The 23,037-nt window shown below is 40.6% G+C and overlaps 1 protein-coding gene across 2 annotated transcripts in view; it reads right to left on the bottom strand.

Moving 5' to 3' along the window:
* The window catches only part of LOC121276941 (coiled-coil domain-containing protein 171-like), a 229,031-nt gene that overhangs the window by 15,257 nt on the left and 190,737 nt on the right, over positions 1-23,037 (bottom strand). For both annotated transcript variants that reach the window (XM_041185646.1, XM_041185645.1), the window contains exon 24: positions 14,556-14,708. In XM_041185646.1, the coding sequence (XP_041041580.1) occupies positions 14,556-14,708 (153 nt within the window). The remainder of the gene's footprint in view (positions 1-14,555; positions 14,709-23,037) is intronic.

Here is a 23,037-nt window from a genome sequence, read left to right as displayed (position 1 = left end):
ATATATTATTAGGAATTGGTAATTATAATATCCATAGATTGGGGTCCAGTCGATCAGTCTAAAGAGTTGAGTGGATACTGCAAATTTTGTTACATAAGCCCACAATTTGTTGAGTATGTTCAATCTTTTTTATCTAACTCAATTATCTTGTTACTTAATGTAGCTTAATTCTCCTCCTCATCCTGCCTATTTAAAATTTCAAAGTGCACCCTACACATGCAAAATGATACCAATGAAGATTGCTGTGTAAACCAAAGTGGTCTTTAAGACCAAACCTAAAGGCAGAATTGTGCAATTAAATAATTCAGTCACAGGGATATAGTTAACTCCATCCCATTATGAATGGCAGTACAATAACGTACAGTGTCAAGACAGCGTTGAGAATTTATTCATAGATTGCACAATTTCAAGAATTGATAGCTGATTTTCAAGTTTTAAAAAGTACGAGTGTGGAGAAATTGTTTACTTTTCATACAGAACCATATCCATATTCTACTGAATAACATGTGATCTTATACCTCTGATATACGGAACATTGAAATGCTTTGTCCAATCATTTGAATGCAGGAACTTGGAAGAAAAGAAATAAGAGTAACAATAGTTGACATATACAGCGTGAAAGCTGAGGTGTCTGCATGCAATAAGGCTAGATTCTGACACATCAGCTCTCTAACAGTGCTGTAGTCCACATGAACTTTGTGACAGGCCTCTGTCTCCTCAGCCACACTTGACTGGCTCTCACTGACACTCAACTGTCAGCTAGCAACCCTTTACCATGGCCCTAACATGCTCTACAGCTTCACCCAATTAACTCGCTTTCACATGACATTGCAGCAAAGAGCTTCATAATAGGTGGTCAAGGTGCAAGGCGCCTGTCTGGCCTGACTGTTCACGCAAAGCAAGAAGTTTAACTACCTGACTTCTGCTTGCTAGTGACGAATAGAAAAGTATAGGCTATATACAAATTACTTCCTTTTTGTCCTCAAAATCCAAGGCATCAGATTACACTCATCTAATACAGTACAATATCTAATAATAAAACTGTCAAGTAAATCACATTACACTCAAGCCACATTTAAAATGTCTTAGGCAAACATTGTAAATATTTAGGGAAAACAAATTCATAGGAATTCCAGATTATATTTCATGCCGTCAAGGAACAAGGGATTGATCACCTTAACCCTTTCATTAAGCTGAGTGTTAATTCATAAGCAGTTAAATCTCTACCTCAAAATGATAATCAAGCATCTTCTCATCTCACTCTGGGTAACCACCCACCCTGCATAGCTAGGACTTATGCTACAAAGTGGCCTTTAAACCTGCAAAATAACATTCACTGAATCCAGTGGGATATAAAGCTACTTGAAGCTTGCAAACATTCCATGGCAACAGCTCAACTGCACCTGTCTAACCAAACATCACCAAAACATCTGAAGGTCAGCTGTGGACTGAAGACAGAGTCTGGTCAAACCCAAACCAGCTATTTGATTTGGTTCTCTGAAGCCAAATTGTTGATGAGAAATCTGAGGCATTGGACTATCATGAAGAAAATATTCATGTAGTTACAATGTCAGAAAGGATAATGTCCTGCAGCATTTCCCTTTATCTCAAAATATTCTTCCCTTTGGTCCTGAAGCTGGCATGAGAGACTGGGTGCAGTTTCATGGACATTAGCACTCTCACCAAAGTATCCACTCTTCCTGGGTGACTTTAGATATTGAATATCAGTTGACTATTTGACAGCAACACGCATGATACTGAAACATGTTCTTGTTAGCTCAGCTGATATTTACATAAGTACGCTTTCTAGTTGTGGTCCTTGGATGGTGATCAGACATAGAAACTCTCCCTAGATCAGCCTAGGCGACACTGAGGCTAACTATTCTGTCCTACCATCATAAAACTCAGGTTATCCAATTCATCCTAGATCAGTATCCAACCTTGGAAGTCCCATCTGTAGGATTCTACACCATATCAGGCTATGCATACATACAGAATTATTAGGGGATTTTTCTTTAAGGCACTAATATACGTAAAAGAACATACTTTAGAATATACTCGGTCACTAAGAGCTAACCTTGAAACTCCTCTAACATTTTTGTAGTCAAAACATCAGTTACAGATTTAAATGCAGTTTGAAAGAGCTGGGCTGTGAAATTAAAGATGTGCAAAACTCTTCATTTTATGTAGAGAGATAACTGTAAAGATATAAAATTTACTATATTATAACGTAATTTGTATTTTTAGTGTATTTTTGTGCTGATTAAGGGGAGGGATGTCAGTGGTAACAAATGGACCATTTTTCCACTTTGGACATCCATTGCCAGAATTAAGCACTCTCAGGTCCGGTGCATCAGACATTAGATGAAGCTTAAAACAGTTTCTGCTTTCCCTGGCAACGTGACTTAAACCCAAACTCAACTCAAAAGTTCCCATTTTTAAACACTGCTGCTGTTTCAAGGTTAACTCGTAATGACCAAGATGCTCTGGATTCAAGAAGCTTAAATCAACATTGTTTGCACAGCTGTAATTAAGTCGTTTAATCAGAAACACATTTGACAGGACAGGTTTTGGAAACCAGACACTACAATAGCTTGTTGTCCAGAGAGCTGATAGTCACGCAAGCAGAATTGTCCAGGTAAATGTAAATGAGGTTAGGAAAATAGTTGGAATTAAGCAGTCCTCCCTTTCCTTATGTTAATATTCTAGTGACAAGAACCAGCAGTCTCATTTCCTGCCCTTTTGCAGAGTCACCATTTCCCATGACAGCTTTATTCAGGAAGGTGGGGACGGGCCAAAGTCAATAGATGAGCTGGTCTGAACTGGCTGTGTGTGTGTGTGTGTGTGTGTGTGTGTGTGTGTGTGTGTGTGTGTGTGTGTGTGTGTGTGTGTGTGTGTGTGTGTTCCAGCTGTAAATTGTGCGAGTGACAAGTGATTATAACTAGCACAGGATGTAGACAACGATACCCAGAAATTTTATTAAAATAAAAGCCTTTTTCTTTCTTTTGGCAAATACACCATTTTTAAAGTAATGAACCACAACAGAACTTTTTGCAAACAGAAACCTTATTTTCTAAGGTGATTATAGCTTGGAAACAAAATTTTCCAATTTCACCCTCTCAACATCTGAATTGGACTGCACTGCACTGACATCCAAATTGCAGTAATTTCTAAATTGCAAGTATTTTTTTGCACCTTATTTTCATGCAACACTAAAGCAATGGTACCCTAGTAAAGTTAGAGATACATGTGCCTTTATCCTCCCCTCTTTGATTGATACGCAGTTTATCAGACTGAGGCATTGTCCTCACAAAGATGGGATCGCTGTTTCTTTTGGGGGAAAAGAGGTTTTGTGACCTGCCTGGAACAGAGTGTCACTACTGCAGGTTTGGCAGGCAGCCCATCTCTTCCTCTAGCTTTCACAGGAATGCTCAGCTTGATTTAATCAAAAATGGGCAAGAGACCAAGCAAAAACACTGGGGCAGGTTCAACCCTGCGAATGCCACGGCACCAAGAATTCAAGCAAAAAACGAGAAAAAAACACCATAGTGGAACAGAACCATGTTGTCACAATTTGAATACCTTTAAGATGGATTACAGAGAAATGCAGATAATAAAAACTTGTCCATTACTGAAGAGAATATTTCCTTCTCTGGTTAGTCCCCTACTGAGCTATTCAAGCTTTAAAACCTGCATTTAATTCTTATTGACAAGCTCCTGAGGGAAAGTATTTGCATGTTGTCTACCCACATTCTGTTTGCTCAGGACATTGTTTCTATATTTGCAAGTTATTTACAAATGGGCACACACAACATCTACACCCTAAGGGCATTTACCCTAGTGGACTATCATCTACATATTATGCATTTAGTCAAAATAAAGAAACCGAATGGTATTGGTCACTAATATTAAATTCAGGAGTCAACGTGGAAGTGAACATTGCATTTTCCATTAATTGATTTATTCAATTAGAAGTCCAGAGACAGCCTCTCTTTTATTCCAAATTAGCATTTCATGGTAGTGAACGACCTTCTGTGGGTTACAAATATAAAATATTGTCACCTGATAGAAAGTCATTTATTTCATAATACACTGTGGCTTCTTGATAATTACAAGCAGCACCATATTGCTCAAGATTAACACAAGTGCCATGTTAAGCTAACCCTGATGCAGGGACAACACAAGACATCTTTGAAACTGTATATCTTAACGTCATTAGCTTCCAGTATAAGCCATGACCATGACCTATAGTACAGTGGAATCTGTATATTGTGGCCACCCATGGGACTAATACAACTGACTGTAATTCACAGATTCAATTTATTAAGCAACTCAGCTGCAGCAGTGAAAGGATTGAACTTTCTAGAATCTAGACATTTTAACACTGTAAAAATTTACTATTTTAGTTCTATGTTGGGCTATATGGAACTGAACTAATGATGATAAATTCTGGAATTCCGAATTCAACTCCAGTTCAATGGTTACCACTCCTCTCAAATATTGCCCCTCCCTCCATTCAACAGGACACAGCAACACACAGAGAAATAACTCGTATCCACAGCAACTTGGACCTCCCCATCTATAGAGATCTTCAAGAACCCCCCCACCAACTCACCACAAGGCTCTATGAAGCCCCCTTTAGACACGAATCAAACATCTCCAACTCCATAACACTGAAACCTGGAGGAAAGCTTGGACAGAAAACACCGTCCCAAATAAACACATTGTTGCGATGTTAGGACGGAGACAACCAGGCTTCAATCTCCCTTGAACAAGCCACAATAGAATACAGACTGGGTAAGGCCAATGTGGCCACCTGATGTACAAGCGACAGCTCAAAACTTTGCCTGGCTGTGACAGTGGAAACCTTGACCGAACCATGGAGCACAGAGTAACATCTTGCCCCCGACTCAATTTTGAGGGTGACATCCTGGAATTACACTTCCTCTCCAGCAGGGCATTGGACTGGTTAGGGGTCATGATATTAAAATTGTGATGATAAGTTCTGCTTCTCAAGTCATACGAAAGAAGAACCACTCCATGTGGTAGCAAGGTCCACGTTCTATCCAGAAAATTGTAAAACCGATTTGTCTAATAACTTTCACAGAGGTAGGTTCAGTGGTTGGGGCGGAGGGGGGCCACGTGACCAGACGGAAAGATGAAGGGTGGAAAACCTGTCACCTGCCCGCCTCCCTCCAATTTATACCAGGGTGAGGAGGCTCAAGGGTGGCCTTTCTGTCCAGAGGTTAATTGAGGCCCATAAATGGCCACTTAAGCGCAACATCCCCTGTCACTGGTGTTTAGAACTGCAGGGAGAACTCTGGCAGGTCGGCCTGGAGACGTGAATGGGATGCCCAACAGAAGTCTAAATACAATCTGAAAGCCTCAGATACTGTGGGAAAAGAGTGGAAACATATGGCAGAGGCAAAAGTTGGGCTCCAAATAGGGCCAGATTGGAGTGGTGGTAGTGGTGGAGGGGGGTGGCCGGGGGGGGGGAGGTGGTGGTGGTGTGTGTGTGTGTGTGTGTGTGTGTGTGTGAAGTGCCAATTGGAGAGGCAAATGCTTGACTCAGCAGCAGGGTACAAACCTTTCATTTACTACCAAAAACTCCTGCTATCATACATACCAGACTAGGCTCTTGAAAGTGGGTCCTGGAGGGAAATATTGTGAATATCATGGTACTGCTTTAGTCAACAGGATCAGTTCTTCTAATGCTCTGTACACACCCGCCGTTCGTGACACCCTCTATCGCAAATTTGTTTACCCACGGGAAAGTGTTTGTACTCCTCATCAGTTTGCAGCCTCAAATCCTTGCCCAGCCGTGATTTAACATCTAAAGCTTCTCATTTAAACATATGTTGGTCCCAAAATAAATAAAAGATTGAATTTAGACACCAAAAGAAATGATGCTTCCATGTTGTCTTTCTCATGTAGAAAGTGCACACTGTGCACGTGTCATTTCGAACTGCATGTGGTTTGCAGTGAGTTACAGGATACAGTAACTCCAAACCAGTATTTTGCAGTAGAGGTACACTGCAGCACTTTACCATAAATGAGTGAGTCACGGCCAGGCAGAAAACATCCCAGGAAAGTGATGACACTTGAACAAAAAGTCACAATTTTAGATGGAATGAAAAATGGTGCAAGTGCTACCATGTTGGCCAGGGAATAATCTGTGAATGTATCCACAATCAGTTATTTAGCATTCTGAAGGAAAAATAAGAGCCAGTGTTAAGTGTTTCTGGTAGTTATACTGTCAGATTAACTTTGGTGAGCAGGAGAGATCCACACTTAGAGGAAATGGAGAAGTTACTCAACTTGTGGATAGAGCACCAGCATCAAAGGAGAACCCCAGTTAATAGTCCAATCATTCGAAACAAAGTACTTGAATTGTACCAGCACATAAAAAGTATTAAAGAGAGTAGTGCTGGTGTCACCAGCGATTTTGAAGGTGGCACAGAGGGTGCCCAGAGGGTGGTGGGAGTCTGGAACTTGCTGCCTGAAAGGGTGATACAGGCAGAAACCCTCATAACATTTAAGTATTTGGATGTGCACTTGCGATGCAATGGCATGCAAGGCTATGGGCCTAGTGCTGGAAAATGGGAGTAGAATAGTTAGGGACTTGTTTGACCGGCGCAGACTCGATGGGCCGAAGAGCCTTTTTCTGTGCTGTAGACCTCTATGACTCTATGTGCCTCTTCTTCGACTTCCAAAGGATCCTCAGCCAGCATTGGATGGTTTGATCACTTTAAAAAGCGCTTCGGGCTGCATGATGTGAAGTTGGTGGGGGAGGCCACTTCAACTGTCCAGGCAACTGCTGGCTGAGAAACTCCAGGAGAGTTTCCCAAGGTGCCGCAGGAATACATTGAGGACAGGGGCTACTAGGCAGTGCAGTTCTTCAACACAGACGAAACTGACTTGTTCTGGAAGATGCCGCTAAGTAAGGCCTACATTTCGAAAGAAGACAGCTCCTGGTTTTAAAGCAGTAAAGAACAGGCTGGCACTTATACTATGTGCCAATTTGGCTGGCTTTAAATATAAACCAATGCTGGTTTATAGGTCAGAAAACCCTCGAGCTTTTAAAGGGAAAAATAAACCTCATCTGCCAGTCTTTTGAAAGGCTAACAGCAATGCCTGGGTTACAGCAGTCGTATTTGAAGACTGGTTTGCCAGAGGTCAGGACTTAGCTGAGGGGAAAGAACCTGTTTTTCAACTTCGTACTAATCCTCGATAATGCACCTGGGCATCCACACCCACTCTCAAAGAGCTATCCAGATGTTGACATTTTGTTTTTACCCCCAAATATGACCTCACTTATCCAACCAATGGACCAGGGGGTCATTGCCTCATTCAAGGCTTACTACATGCAGAGAAGTTTCAGCCACATCCTTCATCTTCTGGAAACAGATCCTTCAACCACATTGCATGATTGCTGGAAGGAATTCAACATCCTCATAGCAATAGGCATAATTAAAGACTCATGGGATGAAGTTAGAGCTTTAACCATAAATGCCTGCTGGAAAAAAGTTTGGCCTGAGGCTGTGAATGATTTCACAGGGATCCCCAATGTAGTTGCAAAAGTGGGCAGGATCGTCGAGTTGGCAAAACAAGTTGGATGAGAATGATTTGAAGACTATCATAAATGTCATGCATGAGTTGTTTCAATCTCATCAAGAGGGACTCTCATGGAAGAATTGGTTGAACTGGTGAGATTAAATGAAACCAAATGGGAGCAGAAAGAAGGCTCAATTCACAACCAAAATGATGGCAGATCTCATAAGACCAGCTGAAGATTTAAAAAACAGGCAACAGGGCATGGTATAAACATGGATCGAAACATTGCCTTTTGTAGACCAATTGACACTGCTATTGCTCCTCACTGAGAACTTTACAAAATTGAAAAATAAAAGGCGAAGCAGTCAACAATATCATTCTTTTCATCCATATCAATGTCTGCATCAGCAACATCACCCACTCCCTCCACTCTCAAGTACAGTACAGTAACATACTGTAATTTGCAATTTGCACTATATTGTAATTGACAAGTTTTACATTGTTGTTTTCCAGCTTTGCCAAACAATTTCTGCAGTAAAATTGTCTTGAATTTACACAAAAAACATAGATTTATTGCCTCTTTTCCTTTACAAATGTCAAACTTTGGTGTGGTTTGAACCCATATAATTTACTCCCATCATAAAGTATGTTCGCCATTCGCTACTTCACCCATCGTGAGATTTCGCGGGAACATAACCCCCGCGAATGGCAGTACTTTACTGTACTGAATTCTGTTTGCTGGTCAAGACTGGAAGAGGATTCAGACTGATGGGAGACCTGCAATAGTCAAGGCCTTTAATGCCCAATGAGAAGCTGAGCTTTACTCTGTTCCTGAATGAAACTGTGAAAAGCACTGAAGACACCAAGTTTGGAGGTATATTTTAACATACTTTAGATTTCAGTGGCTGAGATTTGAAGAATTGCAGCAAAAGGAAGACCACCTCACAACTCCAAATTCAAGATGAAATGTCCACTACTAAACACAGGCCTTCCTAACCAATTGTGTCACTCTCTTTCATAACATGAAAATTAATCTGCATGATGTGATTGCAATTTAACTGCAAATCAGAATGTATGTGTACTTTTGCTAAAATATTTCAGGTTTATTGCATTGCCTTTCATCCCATGGTTTTAATTGCCACTAGGTTTGAAGAAAGTACATTTCATTCTTATATGAACAATCAGATCGAAAAGCTACATTAGAATTCATTGTTGTCACATATCTAACACTGATCGCAAAAGTAAACCAACATTGCGGCAACTCACATAAAGTTGCATCTGGGATTCACTGGCTCACATGACTAACCTGTTGCCTCCCCTCTAAATTTAGATCACAGATATATTAATTACTAAAATTTTGTGTTATTCACTTATTTGATGCAAGGTTTACAGCGAATGAAACTTGGTTCTGAACAGTCTTTTATAGGAAAAATACCTGCAATAAATATCAAATTTTAACATCCACTTCAGAACAGACTCAATAAAATTGGCCCATAACAATCAAACATTCTTTTGTGGACATCTCATGATTTTAGATTATTGTAACCCATTTTATTATTTCAATAAGACAGCAGATTACTCACCTCTAATCACAGGGTCCTTAGTTTTTCAGATATACTCTAGGTACTGTGGTATGGTGCACATATTTTAAGGAAAAGTGATTAGAAACTACTTCCCATCTACCATCTTAAAACTGTAATGATGATCTGTTGTTTTCCAAAATAACACAGAGAAACACAACGCTCTGCAAATTTCTAGAAATAATTGGCTTGAGCGCTTGGAAAGTACTGAGATATAATTCATTCACTGTATTAGAGAACAATGAGACTATGTCAGAGATTATGATGCCCAAGGTTCAAATACAAGAGAAGTATGAATCTTGTAGCATTTAGGATCACAGGGATAGTTTCAACCATTGGATTCAAGGATTTTTGTGTGATTATCCAATCTAACTGAATGATGTTAACTGCTGCTCTTAGCCTGAGATTGTCTTTGCTGGCACAGATATCATAAAACAGTGATATTCTGGGAATGTTGAAACCGAGAACTCTCCAGGTTAAGTAGGATGTCTAGTTAAGTGAAGAACGCTACTGCTTGGAAGATAGCTGATCTTTTCAGTGGTATGCTCCCATCTTTTGGGGACATGTTGGCCTACATGATACACACTTATTCTGTGTACTTAAAGGAGTTGAACTCAGTCATAAGACTTTGTCCCTTTATCTTCAGCGGAGGACATTGTTTGGTGTAAGTACTTGAACAGCTTCCATGCTTCTTTTCACTGTGTGCTGCTGCAGACTCTAAAGGTCAGTAACTTGAGCATCTTTCATTGTGAAACTTACAAAGGACTTCTTACTCTTGAATTTTCTATGCTGAATTTTAAACTGAATTTCTGGGATTACTCAGGATCTCCAAGTAGGACCAACATAAATCTGCAGATCTCACCCAGATTACTGAAAACACAGGTTTTTCATTTCATCTTAGAGATGTTAGTAAAATGGATGTGGCACAATGTTGTACAAGGTACTGACCATGGTAAACAATACACAAAAGGTTTTACTCCTGGGGCTCATCAATTATACTTCCAAAATTAAATAAATCAATCTCAAAATGTGCTTTAGTCAAAAGAATTCTTATCACCAGAGATGGAAGCTGGTCTAGGCGAGAATTGTTTCGCAATTCAGTAATGTTTAAGATGGTCACTTGAGGACCACTATTTATAGGATGCGAGAGAAGGGGGTCAGAGTTCTGACTAGGAAAAGGACCAATGCTCCTTGCGACATCACTTGCTAATATAGTGAACTCATCAAGGTATACAGAGGTTAATAAAGGCAGGATATTTGAATATCCTCAAAGGTATAAATGGTATTTTTACTTCAGATCAAATGTTGCAATCACGTTACCACAGATGAGGAAGGTTATTTGTCCATCTTAGTTTATTTATAGATAAAGATCTTAAAGCTGCAGTATTCACTGATTCAGGGGTTTGCACCTTCACAGATTGACCTTAAAATTCTCATCCGTGTTTTCAAATCTCTCCATTGCCTCATCCATCTCAAACTGTATAACCACCTCTGGCCTATAATGCTCTAAGGTGCACTCCTCCAATTCTGGCCTCTTGCACATCCACAGTTGTAATTGTTCCACCATTGGCAGCCTCGTCTTCAGCTACCTGGGCCCTAAGCTCTGGAATTCTCTCCCTAAACCATCTCACCTCTTGACCTTAAGATGCTTCTTAAAACCTAAGCACTATCCCATGATGTGGCTTGGTGTCAAATTTTGTTTGATAATGCTTCTGTGAAGCACACTGGTTCATTTTACTACATTAAAAGGTGCTATAAAAATCAAAGTTTCTGTTGCATTACATTATACAGGAGTCTACCTCACGTATTTATCACTCTGTGTGAAGAGGGTCCTGATGCCAAGCCTAAATTTGTTTTTCAGTAGTTTGAACCTCTGTCCTTTTGTAATATTTTCCCCTTTCTTTGATCAGGATCATAAAATAGAATAAATTTGCAAAGGCCTATAGCTACAAACAGAAAGCTACTACGAAGCACAGCACAGCATATTTGAAAGTGCTGGATGCGAACAGCATGCTTAAAATTAATTTTCACACCATAAAATATTTATTGTTTGCAGACTAATAGTATGAAATAGAATTTTCAATACACCAAAATGTTGCATTGAAGCTGCCTCACAAGGCACAACTTTTACAAACATTCCTAATTCCCATTCAAATTCTAATAGCTGTTTTCCTTTTATCTGCATACCTCTGTAAAGTATACCCCAAGGAATTATTTTAGCAACCATACTGACACCAGTGAACTGAAGACCTAAACTAACCAATTAAATGGTCCTGTTTTTACAAGCAAGATGACAAAATCAGCAATTTCCTCCACCTAAAAATGCCATTTTATACATCATTACTTGTTTCACCTTAATTTTAATCCAATTAATATTTAATCCGCAACAAATTCACTTCATTTTTATTTTGACTAATTTTAGATCTAAAATGTATACCTTGTACTTATTTCTAGAATTGAATGTGGAAAATTGCCCAAATTATGTCTGGTCAACAAAAAGCAGGACAAATCCAAACTGGCCAATTACCACCCCATCAGTATACTATTGATCGTCAGAAAAGTAATGGAAGGAGTCGTTGACAAGCAGCACTTCCTCAGCCATAACCTGCTCACTGACGCTCAGTTTGGGTTCCGTCAGGGCCACTCAGCTCCTGATCTCAATACAGCCTTAGTTCAAACATGGACAAAAGAGCTGAACTCAAGGTGAGGTGAGAGTGACTGCCCTTGATATCAAGGCAGCATTTGACCGAGTGTGGCATCAAGCAGCCCTAGCAAAACTGGAGTCAATGGGAATCGGGGGGAAACTCTCTGCTGGTTGGATTCATACCTAGCACAAAGGAAGATGGTTGTGGTTGTTGAGGGCAATCATCTCAGCTCCAGGATATCACTACAGGAATACCTCAGGGTAGTGTCCTCAGCTCAGCCATCTTCAGCTGCTTCACGAATGACCTTCCCTCTATTATACGGTCAGAAGTGGGGATGTTCGTTGATAATTGGCACACTGTTCAGCACCATTCACGATTCCTCAGATGCTGAGGCAGTCCATGTCCAAATGCAGTCAGACCTGGACAATGTCCAGGCTTGGGCTGATAAGTGGAAAGTAACATTCGCGGCACCTAAGTGCCAGGCAATGACCACCTCCAACAAGAGAATCTAATCATCTCCCCTTGACATGCAATGGCACTACCATCGGTAAATCCACCACCAATAACATCCATTACCATTGATCAGAAACTGAACTGGACCAGCCATACAAATACTGTGGCTACAAGAGCAGGTCAGAGGCTGGGAATTCTGCTGTGAGAAACTCAAAATCCTGAAACTCCCTTCCTAACAGCACTGTGGGTGTACCTACACTACATGGGCTGCAGCAGTTCAAGTAGATGGTTTACACTATCGTTTCAAGGGCAATTAACAGCAGGCAATAAATGTTGGTCTAGCGAGTGGCACCAACATTCTGTGAAAAAATTAATTTTAAAAATGCATTGCCCAGATTTTGCAGTGGTCATGATGTGAAACTCAGTATTCGGCATCATTGCCGGAAGAAAACTGCAAGTAATTCTAGAGTCTACACATGCAGAATAATGTGGAAATCTACATGTTGCTGTCAATTATTTTACTTTTCTCCAGAAGATGAGCTATTGAGGCACTCCTAGACTATAGTTAATGGAAATCAATTGAGTTGATGAGAACTTAGTCTACCGCTGTCAGTTTCGCTATAAAAACTCTTTAAAAAGTTACACCTTATTGAATGAGGTGGGTGTAATGGGTTTTTAATGTCATACCTCACTGGCCCTGAAAAGTTAGTTTTATATTTGTGAAATGTTATTTTTTTCCATAATGATAAAAGATTCCACATTTTTTTTTACAAAAAGTTAAACCTTTACACTTTTTCAAATGTTTATCTGTCTTTATTTTGGTTTTTACTGTGTTAACTCAATCATAATCATTTAACTCAAACTTTCAGATAACAAATTAAAAAGTGAAGGGTATTTAGCTTCCTGGTTTGCAGTGTGTGAATACTTCAAGAAGACTGGCTGCATGATATCATCACTGCTTCTGCACGCCTGGAGATCTCTTTGGCCTGGCAGCAGGTTCAAACTGTTGTTGGAAAAAAGTGAAATCCACACTGCAGAGCTTGCCAGATCTCTGTGGGCAGCTTTCTTCACAGGTTGGTGGTGAGTAGCATTGCTTTATCGCCGAGTGCAAAATCTGGGCCAATGTCTATCCATCAGATGAAAACTGCCATGGTTTGTACTGGGCTGGTTAAGTTGGCATTAGCAACAACCAATAGACTCTCACTTCATGCTGCGGTCAAAATCGCATTCTTATTGACCCAGAGGCAGAAATTTAAACACTCCAATTACACTATCGTTGAAGTGGAAGGCCATCTTAACAGCAGACTAATATATTGTTCCACTATCAGTATAAAAAAAAGCCCAGCAGCAGGCCAATTGTGAGCCATGTCATGAGAGATCTGCTAGTTTAATATGACTTCTTGGCGTTTTGCATTTAAATGAGATACACAATAAAAATTTCACAACTGTTGAATACATTGTAGCAGGGTCTGAAGAGATTTTCCTAGCATTTTAAAAATAGGCCCAGATTACAAACAGGGACACAAATAAAAAAAGCAATATGTCTGGTAATGGCAGATGGTAGACAGTTGTCAAGCTTTCCATCTGATCTGTAAACTACAGCCTAGAAATTTAATTGTGGCCCTTTTCCAGCACACAGGATGGGGTGGAATGGTGAGGCCCGAGTCCCCCAACTCCCACCTCCAATATTGGGTCTTAATTCCGTTGAACCTGCAAGCTGTGGAGATTGGCAGGCAGCTGGTCTATTCACGATCGAGCAGATGAGGGTAAACTAATCCTGCAGTGGATTCCTCAAACAAACATTAGGTGCAAAGGACTTAAGGTCTGTTTCAGGTGTAGGTACTACATACCTAACTTTTTTGGCTTTAACTAATATGGTGGTCGTTCCATTTCTGGCCCGTAATAAGAATATGCTTCCTGTCTGCTGTGTTGAAAGATTAGAAGGCCGTTTAGTATCCAAGAAACAGTAGCTGCATGACCGAATCTCATGCTGGCATATTTATTAACATGCTAACAGAACATTTAATTTTCTATGGAACATTTTTTTGACAAGCAAGTACACTGCAATGGAAAATGACCACTCATTTGTTTACAGTTTTGTAACATACATGATGAATAGAAATTAATATTTGTTAACTTTTCATAGCAGATAAATTAGTGACAAGCCAAAACATATTTTGTTGTAGTGTTTTTGTTGAAGGCCAAAGTGTCAGCTATATAAATACAAATATTTGCTTAGATTATAGCGAGCATTGTACATCTGCTGCTGCCAACTTAGGGGTGACCTACCTGTAAAGCATTATGTGTGAAAACAGACACTTACTGGAACTAAGCCATTATTTTCACGCAGGCATGCAGTCTGAAGTTCTGCTTTGAGAGCTGCAATGTGTTTTTGATGTGAAGCGATTTCTGTTTCCAGAGCAGTAACCCTGGAGCTAGCCAGCTGGTAAATGTCCATGAAAGTCTGGGTTAAATTCTACCAAAACAGAACAAAAAAAACAAAGGTAATTGTCAACAATGACTAAGCTTATACAGAAATATTTCACAAAGTATTTGATACAGCATATTTTTACTTTTTTATTGAAATGACAGGTTTGGAAAAACAATTCTACTGCTGCTCACAAGTCTTAAACAACATCGCTCCGCTAATATCCTTCATGTTGATTGTATCACAGCTTTTATAAGCAAAGCATTCTGTTTACTGAGGTGTGTGCTTATAGTATACAACACATAATGTAGCATAAAGTGTAGAAATGTCAAGAGTCAAGATCCTGTAACCTTTTGACAGCAACTGTTGTAACCGACAACCTTATCATGAGGCTAAAGTGCATAGTCTATCCAAACATTTTAATATAGTGCTTTATCCTGTCTGTGAACCATATATCAAAACAATTTTTCCCAAAATCACTTATGAAGCTTAGTAAATTATTAGTTTTAAAGTGGTATACAGCTCTCAGAGAACAGTCTGACTGTAGCACATCAGAAAAACAGGAAATAAAATTCTGTTTATGTGTATTATGAAGAACTGATGTCCCAACTGTATACTATTGATCAGGCAAGATAATAAAGTTAACTGCAGAAGAGAGTCGAAATGGTACTGTAGTGCTGGTAACTTTATATCCACTCATTAGTATAAGACAGTTGGGATTAATGGAGTTCTTCATAACAGGTAAACTATATTTCGCTCTTCTAAGAATTGCTTTCCCTTTGGAACTTATCTACTTCCCAAAGTGTAACAGTAAAAATTATTTTCCAAAGCTTGCTAAGTACAGAACAGATTTTAACATACCTCCCGACTGTGCTAATTAGAGGTTACTCCATCTTTGGTGCTTCTGCAATTGAAATCATGTACTATCACCCGAGGCATAATTAGCCCAGATAGCAAGTGTATGTTGAAGAGCCACACAATCGGCACAATTTCGGTATATGCAGCTTGAATAATTAAAAGGGAGAATATTTGTTCAACTTAAAGCTGGAAACACAAGCTGATATAATGATTATACCAGGGAACAGAAATTTCTTACAAGTGTGAAATGTTACTTTGTCCAATGCTAGTACAATATTTGTACCTTACACCATGAAGGAAGAAAAATGAAGCACTGCATCCAATCATGGAAAGGCAACCATTACAGCATTTGGTTGAAAGACAAAATGTATGAAGAAATTAATAAATAGCTTATGACCAAAAACAAATTATTTAAGAGTAATCACTTTAAACAGTATTGCATTCAATGATCAGATAGATTATAAATGCATGCAGTAGAAAGTGATGCTGGCTAAATGCAGATCTTACTGAATAAACTAAGCAAAGAGACCCTTCCATACCTGTTCCCGCTCACTATCTGCAGTAGCTATTCAAATGGTAACCACAACCTTCCATGGTTTGCTTCTCATCTAAGTCCATCTTCAACACTGTGACCACTCTTAACGCTCAAGAAGCTCGACACTGTCCAGGACAAAGCAGCCCACTTGACTGGCACCCCATCCACAAATGTTCACTCACTCCACCACCGACGCACAGTCGCAGCAGTGTGTATCATCTACAGGGTGCACTTCAGGAATTCACCAAGGCTCCTTCGACAGCACCTTCCAAACCCACAACCACTACCATCTAGAAGAACAAGCGCAGTAGATGCATGGGAACATCGCCAACGGGAAGTTCCCCTCCAAGGCACTCACTATCCGGACTTGGAAATATATCACCGTTACTTCACTGTTGCTGGGTCAAAATCCTGGAACACCCTCCCTAACAGCAGCATGGGTGTACCTACACCACATGGACTGCAGCGGTTCAAGAAGGCAGCTCACCACCACACTTTCAAGGGCAGTGGGCAACAAATGCTGGCCCAGCCAGTGAAGCCCACATCCCATGAATGAATAAAAAAAAAATACTGTGCAACAGTCTCAATTTATGATGGTTTCTCTAGAACAAGTTAAGGCAACTTTGAAAGAGCTAAGCACTAAGAGTTCTGCTATAGCACCCCAATAAAAAAAAAATCACAGTATCATAGAACGATGAAGCTCAGGAGACCATTTGACCTATTGTGACTATGCTACCTCTTTGGTAAAGCTATCTAAATAGTCCCTCTCCCCTGGCTTTTTCCCAGAGCCCTTTTCTTTTTTTTTCCTTTCAAGTACTTACCCAATTCTCTGCTGAACATTAATGTATCTGCTGCCACCACCCTTTCAGGCAGCGCATACCAGACCATAACAACGAAGTAAAAATGTTCTCCTCACGTAGCTCCTAGTTTTTTTGCCAATCAATTCTGCGTCCTCTGCTTACCAACCCTCTTGCCACTGGAATCAGTTTCTCCTTATGTATCCTGAGCTATCAAAATGCTTCATGATTTTGAACACATCTATTAAATTCCCCCTTAGCCTCTCTGCTCTAAGGTGAACAGCCCCAGTATCTATTTCTATTCTAATCAAACATTTCAGCATCCTCAACAAGATCTTGGTATCTTTTCTAAAGAATGGTGCCCAGAATTGAACGTAATACTCTAGCTGGGGCCTTACTAGTATTTTATAACATAACGCCCTTGCTTTTGTACTCTATTCAGAAAGCACAAAATTCCACATTTTTAAAAAAAAAATCTGTCATGACCAGGTGGAAGAAGAGTGAACTGGCTTCCCTTCTATTCAACCTACTCAGTTGGTCACAACAAAGGTTTAAATATCTTTTTCACAAGGATATGCCTTTTCCAAATCCAAATGTATTTGGAAAAACTCAGCAGGTCTGGCAGCATCGGCGGAGAAGAAAAGAGTTGACGTTTCGAGTCCTCATGACCTTTCGACAGAACTTGAGTTCGAGTCCAAGAAAGAGTTGAAATATAAGCTGGTTTAAGGTGTGTGTGTGGGGGGCGGAGAGATAGAGAGAGAGAGAGGTGGGGGGGGGCTGTGGTTGTAGGGACAAACAAGCAGTGATAGAAGCAGATCATCGAAAGATGTCAACGACAATAGTACAATAGAACACATAGGTGTTAAAGTTAAAGTTGGTGATATTATCTAAACGAATGTGCTAATTAAGAATGGATGGTAGGGCACTCAAGGTATAGCTCTGGTGGGGTTTTTTTTTTATATAATGGAAATAGGTGGGAAAAGGAAAATCTTTATAATTTATTGGAAAAAAAAAGGAAGGGGGAAACAGAAAGGGGGTGGGGATGGGGGAGGGAGCTCACGACCTAAAGTTGTTGAATTCAATATTCAGTCCGGAAGGCTGTAAAGTCCCTAGTCGGAAGATGAGGTGTTGTTCCTCCGGTTTACGTTGGGCTTCACTGGAACAATGCAGCAAGCCAAGGACAGACATGTGGGCAAGAGAGCAGGGTGGAGTGTTAAAATGGCAAGCGACAGGGAGGTTTGGGTCATTCTTGCGGACAGACCGCGGTCTATCACTTGCCATTTTAACACTCCACCCTGCTCTCTTGCCCACATGTCTGTCCTTGGCTTGCTGCATTGTTCCAGTGAAGCCCAACGTAAACCGGAGGAACAACACCTCATCTTCCGACTAGGGACTTTACAGCCTTCCGGACTGAATATTGAATTCAACAACTTTAGGTCGTGAGCTCCCTCCCCCATCCCCACCCCCTTTCTGTTTCCCCCTTCCTTTTTTTTTCCAATAAATTATAAAGATTTTCCTTTTCCCACCTATTTCCATTATATAAAAAAACCCCCACTAGAGCTATACCTTGAGTGCCCTACCATCCATTCTTAATTAGCACATTCGTTTGGATAATATCACCAACTTTAACACCTATGTGTTCTATTGTACTATTGCCGTTGACATCTTTTGATGATCTGCTTCTATCACTGCTTGTTTGTCCCTACAACCACACCCTCCCCCCCCCCCCCACCTCTCTCTCTATCTCTCCGCCCCCCCACACACACACCTTTAAACCAGCTTATATTTCAACTCTTTCTTGGACTCGAACTCAAGTTCTGTCGAAGGGTCATGAGGACTCGAAACGTCAACTCTTTTCTTCTCCGCCGATGCTGCCAGACCTGCTGAGTTTTTCCAGGTAATTCTGTTTTTGTTTTGGATTTCCAGCATCCGCAGTTTTTTTGTTTTTATCCAAATATATCTAACTATTTAAGCTGTGAGCAATAATGAGACAATAAAACAAGGTTATCTTGAGTTAAAGAAAGAGCAAATTTATTTATCACTAAACCTGAGAAAAAATTAATAAAATTACAATGTCTCACACACACAAACACAGATCAGAAACAAGGGAGTCAAATAAAAAAAGTTAAAAGAATATATGGTTAAGTGTCCTTTGATTTTCCTGGAGGCATAGATTTTAAACGTTGCAGCCAATTTGGGTTAGCTGGTTTCGTGAATGTGGCGAGTTGTAGATGATGTTGCATTTATTATGAGATCTCATAAAGTTGTCTTCTCAAACCAGGTATACACTTGTTCCAAAAGAGAGAGGGAGAGAAAGAGTTTTCAACCTGTCAGTTCTGTTGAAGTCTTTCTTGCAATCTCCAGCAGTGGCTGTGGACTGGTCTGGTCCGTTATACTTCACCTACTGCGTAATTCCAAGGGGTTTAAGGTGGGTCTGTCTGTGGCAGCCATCGTTTCAATATCCAACACTTTAAATTTTCATGTCTCTTCCTTAGATAGTGATGAGTTTCGATGGGTCTCCAAATTATAGGAAATATCCCTCTCTTTCCACTCCCCTGAGGGTGTCCTGTGTGCTTTTTTAACCTTCACCTTGGAAAGTGGCCTTGCGTTTGAGTCATTTATTCTGTCTTAGTTCTAATTGCAAAATTTCCAGTCAGTTGAAAGTTGAAAAATCATATCTTCAGAAATAAAGGGGCGTAGCCTCATGACAAATCTGCCTTCTCAACTTGTTCGGCCACATTCAAAGATTTCTGGGTGTACACCCCCTGGTCTCTCTATTCTTGCATCCAATTTAACATTATACCATTTAGCTTAAACTGCCTCTCCCTGTACTTCCCATCAAAAATATGTTACTTTACACTTCTCTGCATTAAATTTCATCTGCCTCATCTCTGGCCATATACCCAGCCTGTTTCTGTCTCTTGAAGTCTGTTCTTATCCTCCTACTTATTTACTGCATTTCTTGAGTTTTGTGTCATCAGTAAACATTAAAATTAGGCCCTACATACCCAGTTCTGGCCACGAATATTAAAAAAGCAATGATCCTAGCACTGACCCCTGAGAAACACCACTATATACTTCCATCCAGGCTGGAAAAATAACCGTTCACTGCTACTCTTTGCTTTTTGTCCCTTAGCCAGTTTTGCATAATTACTACCAATATCCCTTTAATCCCATGGGCTTTAACGTGTATTGATGGGAGCTCTAGTTTGCCTGAGTGCTCACAATATCAGTTTACTGCTGAAGTATGGAGGGTTTGTGCAATTGCTCCGACAACCTTGCTTGGACCACGTGGCACAAAGGGTCAGTCATCAATCCTTCTCACTCAAACAGCTGTGTCATGTTTGATTACTTCATAATGAAAGCAGAATTCACACTCCCCCACCATGCCAAGAACCTTGCACAGAGAAGCATGATTTACGTATGCAAGAGTGGACTCCTGTTCATACATTCACGAAGCAATTGACCTTTTTAGGTTTGCCAAAGTCTGCTGTTGATAGGCAAGCAGACTGTGCACTTGTGGTGATGCCCTGTACAGCAACTCAGGGCAAACCGCAATGTGGAACTGCTACTGCACAGCCAACTATTGTTAGTGATTATTGCTGCACCTCCATGTAAATGGAAATGCATTGTAACATAAGGCTTCGTTTACTTCTTCAGTAGGGTTCTACAGTAATGGCTACCATAGATGATTTGAGATCTACATGGTTAAGTGCAGCAGTGGCCTTCAATGCCAATGGTAGCAGAACTCTGATGGTTTTCTACTCCTGTAGCCACACAGCTTTCTTAAAAAAACACTGGCCATGTAACTGATAATGCTGGAATGGAACCTATGTCTGGTTTAGTGTTCACTGCTTTCAAACCCCTTTGAACTCTCGGCCTACAGTCTGCTCAAGGGTATGGATGAGGATATATGCCAGCAAATCGCATAGGTGCACTTCAAAAATTTGGCAGGCAAGCATATATTTGTTTTTTGGCCGCATAAATTGCAGAGCAGCTAGAGAGCTAGCAACAGTGAGAGATGAACAAATTTTGGTACCGGAAGATATGCACAAATATATTAATGATTTGGATGAGAAAACCAAGTGCAATTTCCAAGTTTGCTGACGACATAAAACTGGGCAGGGCTGTGAGCTGAGAGGAGGATACAAGGAGGCTTCAGGGCGATTTAGACAAGCTGTGTGTTTGGGCAAACACATGGCAGATGCAGTATAATGTGGATAAATGTGAAGTTATACGCTCCAGTGTGAAAAACAGAAAGGCAGAGTATTACTTAAATGGTGATATATTGGGAAATGTAGATGTACAAAGGGATCCTTGTATGCCAGTCAATGAAAGTAAACAGGCAGGTGCAGCAAGCAATTAGGAAGGCAAATGATATGTTGGCCTTCGTTGCAAGAGGATTTGAGTTCAGCAGTACGGATGTCTTACTGCAATTGGCATTGGGACGCTAGAATAAGGGAAGTAAACACGTGGCTAAAGGAGTGGTACGGGAAAGAGGCGTTCCATTTCATGGGGCACTGGCATCAGTATTGGAACAGGAGGGATCTGTACCGTTGGGATTGTCTCCACCTGAACCGATCTGGGACCAATGTTCTAGCGAAAAGGGTAAATAGGGTGGTCAACAGGACTTTAAACTAGAAAGTTTGGGGGGCGGGGGGGGGGGGTGGTAAAACTCCAAGAAGTATGACTAATGGGAAACAAAGCAGCAGGTTAGCGTGTGGGGGGTGGATTCAACTTCATGGAAAATTATGAAAAAACTGAAAAGAAAGGGGAGCCCAGAAGAGGCTATTAAAGTCCCTAGAACACAAAATAGGACAGGGTGTTTGGAAAGAGCTAGGAATGTAACTTCAAGCACATCAGATAAAGGGACGACAGTGAGAAAGGGGACGGGAAATACAGGACTGAAGGTGTTGTATCTGAATGCACGCAGTATACGAAATAAGGTAAATGAGCTTGTGGTGCAGATTGGAATTGGCAGGTATGATGTGGTGGGCATTACGGAGACACGGCTGCAAGGGGATCAGGACTGGGAGCTAAATATCCAAAGATATACATCCTATCGAAAAGATAGGCAGGTTGGCATAGGGGGTGGGGTTGCTTTGTTAGTAAGAAATGAAATTAAATCGATAGCAAGAAATGATGTAGGGTCAAATGATGTAGAATCTCTGTGGGTAGAGTTGAGGAACCGCAAAAGTAAAAAAACCATAATGGGAGTTATGTACAGGCCTCCGAACAGTAGTCAGGATGTGGGGCACAAGATACACCAGGAGATAGAAAAGGCATGTAAGAAAGGCAAGGTTACAGTGATCATGGGGGATTTCAATTTGCAGGTAGACCGGGAAAATCAGGTTGGTAGTGGATCCCAAGAAAAGGAATTTGTAGAATGAACGAGATGGCTTTTTGGAGCAGCTTGTGGTGGAGCCCACTAGGGAACAGGCAATTCTGGATTTAGTGATGTGTAAGGAGGCAAATTTGATAAGGGAGCTTAACGTGAAGGAACCCTTAGGAGGAAGTGACCATAATATGATAGAATTTATCCTGCAATTTGAGAGGAAAAAGCTGGAATCAGATGTAACGGTATTACAGTTGAATAAAGGCAACTACAGAGGCATGAGGGAGGAGCTGGCCAGAATTGACTGGGAGATGAGCCTAGCAGGAAAGACAGTGGAACAGCAATGGCAGGAGTTTCTGGGAGTAATTTGGGAGACACAGAAAAAATTCATCCCTAGGAAGAAGCAGCATGCTAAAGGGAGGACAAGGCAACTATGGCTGACAAGGGAAGTCAGGGACAGCATAAAAGCTAAAGAGAAAGTATACAATGCGGCGAAGAGCAGTGGGAAACCAGGGCTTTGGGAAGCCTACAAAGACCAACAGAGGACAACTAAAAAAGAAATAAAGAAGGAGAAGATTAAATATGAGGGTAAACTTGCCAGTAATATAAAAGAAGATTGCAAGAGATTTTTTAGATATATAAAGGGTAAGGGAGGCAAAAGTGGACATTGGGCCGCTGGAGAAGTAGTACTGGGGAACAAAGAAATGGCAGAGGAACTGAATAGGTACTTTGCGTCAGTCTTCACAGTGGAAGACATGAGTAACATCCCCAAAGTTCAAGAGAGTCGGGGGGCAGAGGTGAGTTTGGTGGCCATTACCAAAGAGAAGGTGCTAGGAAAACTGAAAGGTCTGA

Source organism: Carcharodon carcharias, chromosome 4 (genome assembly GCF_017639515.1).
Source record: "Carcharodon carcharias isolate sCarCar2 chromosome 4, sCarCar2.pri, whole genome shotgun sequence".
Lineage (NCBI taxonomy): Eukaryota > Metazoa > Chordata > Chondrichthyes > Lamniformes > Lamnidae > Carcharodon > Carcharodon carcharias.
Note: the sequence above shows the minus strand (reverse complement) of the source record. Positions and strands in the feature narration are given on the sequence as shown.